General features: G+C 38.5%; 1 protein-coding gene across 3 annotated transcripts in view; it reads right to left on the minus strand.

Annotated features, from left to right (window-relative positions):
• Nucleotides 1-12,621, minus strand: part of NLK (nemo like kinase) — a 163,573-nt gene that overhangs the window by 40,659 nt on the left and 110,293 nt on the right. For all 3 annotated transcript variants that reach the window (XR_010133827.1, XM_019028377.4, XM_055388689.2), the window contains exons 4-5: nucleotides 3,881-3,987; nucleotides 1,513-1,598 (exon numbers count right to left, since the gene is read on the minus strand). Coding sequence is in view for 2 of the 3 variants with exons in the window: in XM_019028377.4 (XP_018883922.1) it covers nucleotides 1,513-1,598; nucleotides 3,881-3,987 (193 nt within the window). In the remaining variant the exon portion in view is untranslated. The remainder of the gene's footprint in view (nucleotides 1-1,512; nucleotides 1,599-3,880; nucleotides 3,988-12,621) is intronic.

A 12,621-nucleotide genomic window follows, 5' to 3' on the forward strand; every position in this document is an offset into this window, starting at 1 on the left:
TTCTCTTTAAAAAGTGAAAAGGTGGCAGGAAAAACTCAATAACCTATAGAAGGAATACTTTAGTAGATTTTGGTGGCAATTAACTTCTCTGTGGAAACAAAAGACTGAATTACAACATCAGCTATTTTTAGGGAAAATATGAAAAACAGATTTTCATCTTTCTAGAGTTAAAATAAGGGTGAGGGTTCTTCAAGGCTATAATGAAGGGAGAATTTTCATTCATAAGCAGTATAATCCACCAGCTTTTCAAGAGAACTGACCTACAGTTCAGAGAAATCATTTAAAATAAAAAATGAATTTTATTTATACACTTGGTTTTATTACTTAGTTTAACTGCCAGCAACCTAAGTAATAATGATAGTCTTGATTACTTTTAAAGTGGATAACATTTTAAAAATTTATTTTTCTTTTCAATATAGCAGTTAAAGGCCCTTATTTCCAATTTCTATTATGAGGAAAAATATAGTGGACCTCTCTCTATTCAAGAGTTCTGCCAATACACATCTGTATTAGAGGTAGGGAAATACAAATATGTGGACTTTGCTATTTGCAAGCCCCTTTTTAAATGAAAGACGATGGCTGTACTAGGGAAGAGAAGTAAAACTGAAACTGATGACTTGAAATTTTGGAACTACTAAATATAATTCTGTAATCAATTCCTCTTCAGAGGAATAATTAAGAATTGTCTACTATACATTATGGAAATACATTGGATAGGTGCATATTACCCTTTTCTGGTTTGGCATTTTCACTTTTTTTTTTTTTTTTTTTGAGACAGGGTCTCACTCTGTCACCTAGGTGGAAGTGCAGTGGTGTGATCACAGCTCACTGCAGCCTTCATGCTCTGGGCTCAGGTGATCTTCCCATCTCAGCCTTCTGAGTAGCTGGAACTACAGGCATGTGCAACCACACCTGGCTAATTTTTGAATTTTTTATTGAGATGGGGTTTTGCTGCATTGCCCAGGCTGGTCTTGAACTCCTGGGCTCAAGCAATCTGTCCGCCTTAGCCTCCCAAAATGCTGGAATTACAGGCATGAGCCACTGTGTCTGGCCAGCACTATCCCTTTTAAATATGTTTCTACTTCTTACTTTGCTACCTTGGTCAAACAGCATATAGATATGTTAGCTGTGTAAAAATGTAAATGGTCTTCCTAAAAGTCACACTTCATTCTCTTATATAAACAGATGCTTGCTGTTCTAATATTTCTTCTGATATGCGCTTCTTTTAATAATGGAACAATCTGTAAAGGAGTCACCTTGTCTATTCTTCTTTCTAGTTACACTACAATTCCAATTTCAGTGTTTCTAAAACATAGGCCAAATATCATGAAAAGAACATGAGGCAGGACTACAAATTATTACTATGGCTATGAGTAGTGATATGGAGAAAACTGGGTTAACTTTTGGTAAAGTAATGGAAATGAACTTCTTTCTTTCACAAAAATATGTTGTTCTTAAACCTGCCCTGACATTCTGATTTTTCCCAGGTATTTAAATAAACTGAAAAGCTACCTTTAGAACACAGTTGCTGTTCACAAGGAGATTCCCTGGCTTAATGTCTCGATGTAAAATGCCAGCTGAATGGAGATATTTCAAACCTGAAATAACAAACAGATTTAATTGCAGATATTTAATTCCTTTTACTCAACCAATAATTTAAAAAAAAACCTTGGGAGAAAACAGTAGAGGATTTAAAATTGTTCCCTAAATAACTGCATAATGAACATTATTAAAAGCTAGTCCCACCTCAAAATACCGTAATTTTGCTACAGTAAAATAAAATGTCACCAAAGGTTTGCAAAGTCTAGAGATAATGTCTATAATTTAAACAATTATGTAGGTTTAAATACAGATAAGCTTCTTAGGCACTCGAGTTAAGACCATACTAATAACCTTAGATTGCTAGTCAGTGTGGCTATTGGACTGCTGCTATTGATACTCTTAACCTGCAACTCGGAGCCTGCTCCAACAAAACAGTTTCCATTACTACAGGGAGCCTTTCCCAGGACAGATGTTTCACTGATAGAACAAAATTCAGGAACTTGCCCACACTGTCAGTAGTATTCTTTACCGCTCAGAATCAAGAGGGTAATGAACCACTTTAAAAATATTTGTGAAATCTTAGAAGACCAGTGTCTTCATTCAGTACTGCTAAAGGTCCCAGCCTCAAGGTTGAGTCCTTTTTGTGTGCGTTTTTCTTTTTTTCTTTTCTTTCTTTTTTTTTTTTTGAGACAGGGTCTCGCTCTGTAACCTAGGCAGGAGTGCGGTGGTATGATCACAGCTCACTGAAGCCTCGACCTTCCTGGCTCAAGCCATGCTCCCATCTCAGCCTCCTGAGAAGTGGGAACTACGGGCATGTACCACCATATCCGGCTAATGGGCTGAGTCTTTTTTGGATAAAATGTAGCAAATCACATTTTTCACAAGTACAAAAAGAGCCAATATCTTCCCCATTTTCCCCTACCACAGAATATGAACAAATCTTAGAGGTGAACGTTTTTGTTTTTTTTGAGACGGAGTCTCACTCTGTTGCCCAGGCTGGAGTGCAGTGATGCGATCTTGGCTCCCTGCAGCCTCCACCTCCTGGGTTCACTCGATTCTCCTGTCTCAGCCTCCCAAGTAGCTGAGACTACAGGCAAGCGCCACCATGCCCGGCTAAGTTTTGTATTTTTTTAAAGTAGAGATGGAGTTTTGCCATGTTGGCCAGGCTGGTCTTGAATTCCTGACCTCAGATGATCTGCCCGCCTCAGCATCCCAAAGCGCTGGGATTACAGGCATGAATCACCATGCCTGGCCTGGAGGTGAGTTTTTTAGTTTTAATATTGCTTATGTGGCTGGGCGCAGTGGCTCACGCCTGTAATCCCAGCACTTTGGGAGGCCGAGGCAGGAGGATCACGAGGTCGGGAGATCAAGATCATCCTGGCTAATACGGTGAAACTCTGTCTCTACTAAAAATACAAAAAATTAGCTGGGCGTGGTGGCGGGCACCTGTAGTCCCAGCTACTTGGGAGGCTGAGGCAGGAGAATGGCGTGAACCTGGGAGGCGAAGCTTGCAGTGAGCTGAGATCGCACCACCGCACTCTAGCCTAGGTGACAGAGCGAGACTCTGTCTGAAAAAAAAAATTGCTTATGTGTTTTCATCCTTTTGGCATTTATTTTTCAATCTCTATAAAGAATCTCTTAATTCTATGAATTCTGGGGCAGGGGGAAAGTATTTTACTTACTAGGTAAGAAAGCTGTTTCAGGTTTAAGCAATTCTCTACTTGTAATGGCAAAATTCTCATGGACATACATGATGGCCAGAAGAAGTGTCAATAATGTTGGCCCAAATCCTTTCTCAGTCAAGTCTGTGCTCTTTAATGAGCTAGTCTAGAATTTAGCTGGCTCTGTTTATTGGTCTTCCCAATCTACTTTGGTTTTAAGGGTCATTTTGTTTCTCTGGAGTTGGCTTCAGGTATGCCAGCCAATACTCAGACAGGCCCACCTACTGTTGGCTTGCAGGATGGACGTCATCCATAGGGGATATAGTCACTTTTCACTTTAGTCGTCTAATGCCACATATTCCTATTCCGTTGAAAACTAAAGGCTGTTTTGTGAACTTGTGACAAACCATCCTGCTTATTCACCTAGATTAGCCCACTCAACTGCCTAATGAATTTGACAGGGCTTTCTCTTTCTTCACTGAAAACAAGAACTATTTGGCAACCCTAAAAAGCTTCCTCTTTAACATTAAATATAGAAATTATAAAATACGCTTTGGTCAAAAGAAAAAAGTCTTTAGAGAAGAAGAAAACCTTGGAAGATCGGATTAAAGTCTAAATGAGAAGCAAAACATTTCATTTAGTGTGACAGCACCTTTTTCTTCATAAAGAAATCTTACCTCGCAAAATCTGATAAAGAAAAACTTTGACATGATCTGAGCTGAGTGGTTGAGGAGAGACGATAATTTTATGTAGGTCACTCTGCATCAATTCTGTGACAACATATCTTGAAGTTTTAAGTTAAGGAGAGCTCGACGAATTCAGTCCCCTACCCCCTCAAAGTGGTGACCAGATCTAAAAAATAACTTCCATTCTCAAGGCTGGAAAAGTGGGGAAAGAAAGCTTCTAGACAGCGTAACAGAGGTGAGAATTCCAGCCCTCACAAAACACTACTAAAATCAAAAGAACTTACATGTTTAAAAGTCAGCAGAAGTAAACGACCAAATGATTTCCTTATAATCAGCATTATCAAAGAGAAAACCAAAGGTAAACATTTTAAATAACAGCCAGGCCAGGAAAAGTATGACGACCAAACAGTCTTAAGCTCTACTTAGACATATTACAGGAATGTCCTTTAAATCCAAACAAATGGGGACTGGTGATCTCATCTTAGGCCACCATGACACCAATGGAAAAGATCACAACCTATCCAAGGGCCATGGCTTGTTACATTATAAAATATGGTATTCCTAAACACATGTAAAATAATTAGTTAAGTCTCTCCACAATCTTAGTAATTTAGTTCCTTTATTATTTAACTTTGTATATATTTATGAAACACCCCTCCCCACCATCACCACTAGATTTCCAGCGAGCTTCCTATACGTTGTACTCTGTTGTATGTTTAGGGTTTTGCTGAATGGACACATGGCCGATGATTAAAGGCTGGAGCCTGGGGAGCCATGGAGATATGGAATTCAAGACTCTTGTGAAGCACGTGTTAGATACATTAGGGAAGCAAAAGTATGGTAAATCTTATAACTTAAGTATTAAGTTTTCTTAAGGCAATTTCTAATTTAATGTTTTAGCAAAAACAAGTAGGAAAGGGGATAACTTGGGAACAGGGAGGAGAACTGATAATAATAGCCTTTGACAAAACAACTAAAAATTGTTTTTCAATTGTTTTCAAACTCCCTCCTCCTCGAGACATTTTTTCCAAATCGCTTTAGTCTCCTTTTTCCTTCAATCATTGTACGTTGAAATGCCCCATGGCTGCTGGTCCTCACTCCTCTTCCCTATCCACACTCGTGGATACTCGGATCCAGTGCCATGCCTTTAAATAACATCTATGCTGCTGACTGCCAAATTTCTCTCTCTAGTTAATCTTCTTTCCTTAAGTGCAGACTGGTATATCAAACTGCCTACTTATTTCCCCTGGATACCTAATTGACATTTCAAACTAACAAGTCCAAAACTGTCCAAATCTTTCTTAGTTGCTTGCACCACAAACCACATCAAGGAGTTATCCTTTCCTCCCCCTTTCTCTTTCACCATATCTCCAATTCATCAGAAATCCTTCAAAATTTAGTCAGAATTAAGGCCACTTCTTATATCCACTGTTACTACTCTGGCCCAAGACTGCTAGATTTCTAAAACAGCAGCCAGGATAATTTTTTTTACTGTTATATTTTTTATTTTGCCTATATACTGACATTTACTTTATTATATAGAAAATATAATTTTTAAGCCTTTTACATTCTTAGATATTTTAATCTTAGGTTTTATCACTCAGATTCTTTCCAAAGAAATATATTCTACTTCATAATGAAAGTTAATGAGAAAATGATATTTGGCATGTGGGATTCACTTACAGGACAGTTTTCAGTGACATGTTAAAATTATTCTATAAAATGATGAAGAGTTAAATAATGACATCAGGGTTATAGTTTTTAATAGTTTTTATTCAACTTTTTCTTATTTTTCAAACACACAGAAAATTACACAGAGATGACCCATATACACACTTACCACCTAGAATCTACACTGAATATTTTGCTATATTTGCTTTGTCACACATCTATCCATTGCTCTTTCCATCCATCAATTCATCCAAAACTGGATGCATTTCACAGAATGATCTTTTAGGATGAAGGCCAAATTATGTCACTTTTCTGCAAAAGCTTTCCATTTCATTTAAGAGTAAAAGCCAGTCCTTAAAATGGTCTCACAGGCCATAAATCATTTGGCCTTCTTTCTTCTCTGACCTCTTCTATTGCTTTCTTCCTGGATATTCTCTGAACATGCTAGGTACACTCCAACCTTAGGCCTTAGCTATTCCCTCTGCATGGACTGTACTTCCTGACATCTATTTGGTTAACTCTTTCATGTCCTTTGTGGTTTTGCTCAAATTTTATCTTTCAAATGAGGCCTACCTCAACCACTCTGACACTACAGTCAGACATTATATAATGATGTTTCATTGATGATGGACCACATGTATAAAGGTGGTCCCATAGACTGTAACAGTGCTGAAAATTCCTATTGTATTGCCTAAGGGTGTCTTGGTGACTAACCCTGTGTAGGCTTAGGCTAATGTATATGTTTGTGTCTTATTTTAAAAAGTAAAAAAGCAACTCAGACCTCAACTCTACAAAAAACTTAGCCAGGTGTGGTGGCTTGCGCCTGTAGTCCTAGCAGTTACTGAGGACACTGAGGTGGAAGGATTACTTGACCCTGGGAGGTCAATGTTGCAGTGAGCCATGATTGCACCACTGCAATCCAGCCTAGGCAACAGAGTGAGAAAAAATAAATAAATAAGAAAAAAAAACTTTTGTACAGCTGTACAACGTCCTTGTGTTTTACGCTAAGTGTTATTACAAAAGAGTAAAATATTTAACAAAATTAAAAAGTTTCGAAAGTAAAAAAATTACAGTAAGCTAGGGTTAATTTATATTAAAGAAACTTAAAAAAATAAACTTAGTGTAGCTTAAGAGCACAGAGTTTATAAAGTCTATAGTAACGCACAGTAATGTTCTAGGCTTTCAAATTCACTCACCACTCACTGACACACCCAGAGCAACTTCCAGTCTTGCAAGCTCCATTCGTGTTAAGTGCCCTATACAGGTGTACCATTTTTATCTTTTATATCATATTTTTACTGTACCTTTTCTATGTTCAGATACGTTTAGATATACAAATACTTATTATTGTATTAAAGCTGCCTACAGTATTCAGTACAGTAACATGTTGTACAGTTGTACAGGTTTGTAGCCTAAGAGGAACAGGTTATACCATACAGCTTAGGTGTGTAATAGGCTATACCATCTAGGTTTGTGTAACAACCTGTACTCCCTATCCATTCGCTATCACCTTGCACAGCTTTACTTTTTCTTCTTCCCTTAGTAGTTATTATCCTATAATTTCCTTATGTTTATTCTCTGTCTGTATTGCCAAGCCTGCACCATAAAGGCAAGGGTTGTCTGCTTTGTTCACAAATTTATCCCAAACTCTTAAAATAGTGTCTGCACATAGTAGGTCCCTATAAATATTTGATGAATGAATGTATATTGAGCACATGCTAGGTACTAGGTACTCTACTAAGTATTTTAAATATATAATCTCATCTAATTTTCATGGTAACTCTACAAGGTATGTAGTGGTACCCTAAATTTAGATAAAGAAATTGACGTTAACAGAAGACAACCTACCTACGGTTACATAGTAGTGAAGATTTTAGATCTGATCATGTCTAAAATTGCTTCAATGGTTCTATGCAATTTTGGATTTATCTTCTTATTCTTTTTTTTTAAGTAACATTTTTAAAAACTCTAATAAAGTAGGCCAGGTGTGGTGGCTCATGCCTGTAACCCCAGCACTTTGGGAGGCCCAGGAGGGTGGACTGCTTGAGCCCAGGAGTTTGAGACCAGCCTGGGCAACATGGAGAAATCCCATCTCTATAAAAAGTTTAAGAAATAGGCCGGGTGCGGTGGCTCACATCTGTAATCCCAACACTTTGGGAGGCTGAGGCAGGTGGATCACTTGAGGTCAGAAGTTTGAGACGAGCCTGGCCAACATGGTGAAACCCCATCTCTACTAAAAATACAAAAATTAGCTGGGTGTGGTGGCATGTGCCTATAGTCCCAGTTACTTCGAGGCTGAGGCAGGAGAACAACTTTAACACAGGAGGCAGAGGTTGCAGTGAGTTGAGATCGCACCACTGCACTCCAGCCTGGGTGACAGAGCAAGACTTTGTCTTAAAAAAAAATTTTTTTTTTAAGAAACAGGTGAGCACTGTGGCATCTGCTGGTAGTCCCAGCTACTCAGGAGGCTGAGGTGGGAGGATCACTTGAGCCTGGGAGGCAGGGGTTGCAGTGAGCCCTGATCTTGCCACTGCACTCCAGCCTGGGTGACAGAGTGAGACCCTGTCTCAAAAACAAACAAAACTCCCCACAACTATCACAAAATAGACTAAATGTTCACTATGTTCTTTATAGAATAATTTCAACCAATAAATGCAGAAACAATTACAGAACTAGAAAAAAAACCACGGTTTTGCAATCTCTGGAGCTAGGCACCATCGATGGCTGGTAAAACCACTTGAAAAGGATGAGTGTGAGACTGACATCACTTCAAGCCACCACTCAATCTTAGTATAATTTAATGTGGAACAAGAATATTATGTTTGTGATATGCACACCACTGCCTAGAAGTATTCATGTCCCAAAAAACTTAATTTGAATGTAATCAATCATCTAGCTCTAATGACCAGTTAACTAGAAATATGTGGAATTAAAAAACAAGACATTATGAAGAAGCAATCTGCTAAACACACAACGTGGATCATTCTTCAGGAAAAATTTACCTAACAAATCAATGACCATCCCCCTCCCCCTCCCACAAAAAAAGTGTGTGTTGCGGGGTGAAGGGCAGGCAGAAATGTTTGGGATAAGAGACTCAAGAGACATAATAACCATACATACGTGTGAACTTTGTTTAGATCCTTATTCAAAAAGTGACTCTTCAGGCAATCAGACAACAGATATTAAGGAATTAGCTAATTTTATTAGGTGTGATAATGGCATAATTGTTGTTTTCAAGGTACTTATCTGTTAGAAATTCACATTTAAGTATTTATAGGTGGAATAATGTGATGTTTGGTTATCTACTTTAAAATACTCCAGCCCTCCTTTCCCTTCCCCTCAATAAAAAAGAATAGAGGAAATGAGATTGGCAAAATGATTAATATTGTTAAAGCTGAGCATGAGGTACGTAAGTTATATACTTATATACTACTGGCTCTTATATTTTTGTATATATTTTTGTATATTTTGTATATATTTTTGTATATTTTGAAAATTTCCTTAATAGTTTTCTTAAACTTCATTGTAGAAAATGGAAAATATAAAAAAATGCAAGAATATTAAAAATATCCAGAATTCTACCTCTTTGGGTGAATTTAGAACATTTTGATGAAAATAATGTGCATGGGTACATACATGTATATTTAAAATAAAACTGGTATTATATACATTGTTCTTTTAATACTTTAAGTTCTAGGGTACATGTGCACAACATGCAGGTTACATAGGTATACATGAGCCATGTTGGTTTGCTGCGCCCATCAAATCATCATTCACATTAGGTTATTTCTTCTAATGCTATCCCACCCCCAGCCCCCCACCCCCCGACAGGCCCTGATGTGTGATGTTCCCTGCCCTATGTTCAAGTGTTCTCATTGTTCAATTCCCACCTATGAGTGAGAACATGTGGTGTTTGGTTTTCTGCCCTTGTGATAGTTTGCTGAGAATGGTTTCTAGCTTCATCCATGGCCCTGCAAAGGACATGAACTCATCCTTTTTTATGGCTGCATAGTATTCCATGGTGTATATGTGCCACATTTTCTTAATCCAGTCTATCACTGATGGACATTGGGTTGGTTCCAAGTCTTTTGCTATTGTGAATAGGGCCACAATAAACATACGTGTGCATATGTCTTTATAGCTGCATGATTTATAATCCTTTGGGTATATAACCAGTAATGGGATCGCTGGGTCAAATGGTATTTCTAGTTCTAGATCCTTGAGGAATCGCCACACTGTCTTCCACAATGGTTGAACTAATTTATACTCCCACCAGCAGTGTAAAAGCGTTCCTATTTCTCCACATCCTCTACAGCATTTGTTGTTTCCTGACTTTTTAATGACCTTTTAACTTTTCTGTTGTTGTCTGTTCTTTTAATAAAATATAAGGATCTAAAAACAAAACAAGCAAGGGAATCCCTTGCTTATCCCATTCAATGGTTTAATAATGCAGAATTTTAATGACTGCATAGTGTTCTAACGTGTGGCTATATTCATTTAACCAAGTGATCATTGTTAAAAAGCTATTTCTAATTTTATTTTTTACTATTTTATTTTTTGAGATGGAGTCTTGCTCTGTCACCCAGGCTGGAGTGCTGTGCTGTGATCTTGACTCATAATTCTGCAACCTCCATTTCCCAGGTTCAAGCAATCCTCATGCCTCAGCCTCCTGAGTAACTAGGCTTACAGGCACATGCCACCATGCCCGACTAATTTTTGTATTGTTAGTAGATGGGGTTTCGCCATGTTGGCCAGGCTGGTCTTGAACTCCTGACCTCAAGTGATCTGCCCACCTCAGTATCTCAAAGTGATGGGATTACAGGTGTGAGCCACTGAGACTGGCCTATTTTTAACTATTTTAAATAACCTTGAGATAAACATCCTATATATAGAATTTTATGTGTATGTGAGGATATTATATATACTTTAAAAAAGTTTTAAAATACTGTAAACTCTTTCCATGGTATTATATATATTCTTTTATATCATTTCAAATGCTTAAATAGTACTCCATTTTACATAATATGTCAGGAGTTAAGTCATCTCCTGCCACTGGATGTTTACAATATTATTGTTTCACTATAATGTAGCTCTGTGGGAGTGCTTAGAGCTTTAAGGTATTATTTCATGAGGAACCCTCAATTATGTACAGATCCTCCTTCCTGGGTTAATCATTTATTCAGAAGAGTCCTCCAATCTTCCTTCTTAGGATGAATAGGTCAGGCTGCCAGAATTCTATGTTAGTGGGTGTCCAGGGAATAAACTTTTAGTCTCCAGCAGGGTGAGGGAAGAAGATCTGCGCATCGTACTACTTCTTAAACAGGCTTGCAACCAATCCGATGTTTAGGCCCACATGTATCCCCACTTTCTGAGATACTTGATGCCTCCAATTCCTGAGACTTTCTGACATTCTGTAGCAAGAACCAACCTGTTTCTGGGTTCTCATTACTGCCACCTTAGATTTCTGCCTTTTCTAGACTGAATTTTTAACCCTTTAGTGAAATTTAAGGGGACTACAGGAAGGAATGGTAGTAAAGATTTATGTTCTATCCACTGTGTTTTAAGGTTGAAAACTCTTTACATGTTTATTGGCCACACATATGTGTGATCATGAGAGACAGAAAAAAAAAAGGAAAAGCAAGACTGACAGCAAATTGTTCCTGTCCTTTGCTCAATTTTCTACTGGGGTGACAATTTTTTTGTAATACTGTTTCTCATATTAAGGATGTTAACCTGCTAGTATGTACCGAAAATTTCTTTTCCACTAGGAAATCACAGGATGGTGACATAGAAAACTTCCACTTGCACCTTTAAGTCTTAATCAGAAATCCCAATATTCTTGAGTTGCACTGGTTCCAGAATTCTCAAGGGAGAGGAAACAAAGGACCATTACACAGAAAAAACCCAAACAACAAAACAAAAATAAAAATTTCACAATTGCCATCCCTGCATTAAGTGTTTTGTTATGTTCTGAACATCTGTATCTTCCCCAAAGTTCATAGGTTGAAATGCTAACCCCCAAATAGATGTGATTAAGAGGTGGGACCTTTGGGAGGTGATTAGGTCATGAGGTCAGAGCCTCTCTATAAAAGAGACCTAATGGAGTTTGTTAGTTCTTTCCACAATGTTAGGTTATAGTTAAAGAATGTCAACTAGGAAATGGGCCCTCGACAGACACCAAGTCTGCCAGTACCTTGATTTTGGACTTCCCAGCCTGCAGAACTGTCAGAAGTAAATTAGTGTTGTTTATAAACCACCCAGTTTATGGTATTTTGTTATAGCAGAATGAATGGACTAAGACAGTTGTCAACTTGAGCTTTTTTTTTTTTTTTGAGGGGGAATTTCGCTCTTGTTGCCCAGCCTGGAGTGCAATGGCATGATCTCGGCTCACCACAACCTCCACCTCTCAGGTTCAAGCTATTCTCCTGCCTCGGCCTCCCGAGTAGCTGGGATTACAGGCATGTGCCACCACGCCTGGCTAATCTTTGTATTTTTAGTAGAGATAGGGTTTCTCCATGTTGGTCAGGCTGGTATTGAACTCCCGACCTCAGGTGATCTGCCCGCCTTGGCCTCCCAAAATGCTGGGATTACAGGCATGAGCCACTGCGCCCAGCCGAAACTTGAGCTTTTATACAGGAAAAAAAAAATAAAAAATAAAAAATAAAAAAATCCTGACGTACCAATGGCCAGGCATGGTGGCTCATGCCTGTAATCCCAACATTTTGGGAGATCAAGGCAGGAGGATCACTTGAGCTCAGCAGTTCAAGACCTGCCTGGGCATCTTAATGACACCCTGTCTCTACAAAAAAAAATAAAGTTAGCTGGGCATGGTGGCCTGCACCTGCAGTCCCGGCTACTAGGGAGGCTGAGGTGGGAGGATCACTTGAGCCCAGGAGGTCGAGGCTGTGGTGAGCCATGATTGCACCACCGCACTCCCACCTGGGTGACAGAGTGAGTCCCCATCTCAAAAAAAAAAAAGTATAAAGCATTTATGTGTATGGGATGTCAGCCAGATCTGCTGAGTTTACTGACTTTTTTTTGCTTTTGCCAGGATTGAAGAG

This window comes from Gorilla gorilla, chromosome 4 (assembly GCF_029281585.2).
Source record: "Gorilla gorilla gorilla isolate KB3781 chromosome 4, NHGRI_mGorGor1-v2.1_pri, whole genome shotgun sequence".
In the NCBI taxonomy this organism is placed as follows: Eukaryota; Metazoa; Chordata; class Mammalia; order Primates; family Hominidae; genus Gorilla; species Gorilla gorilla.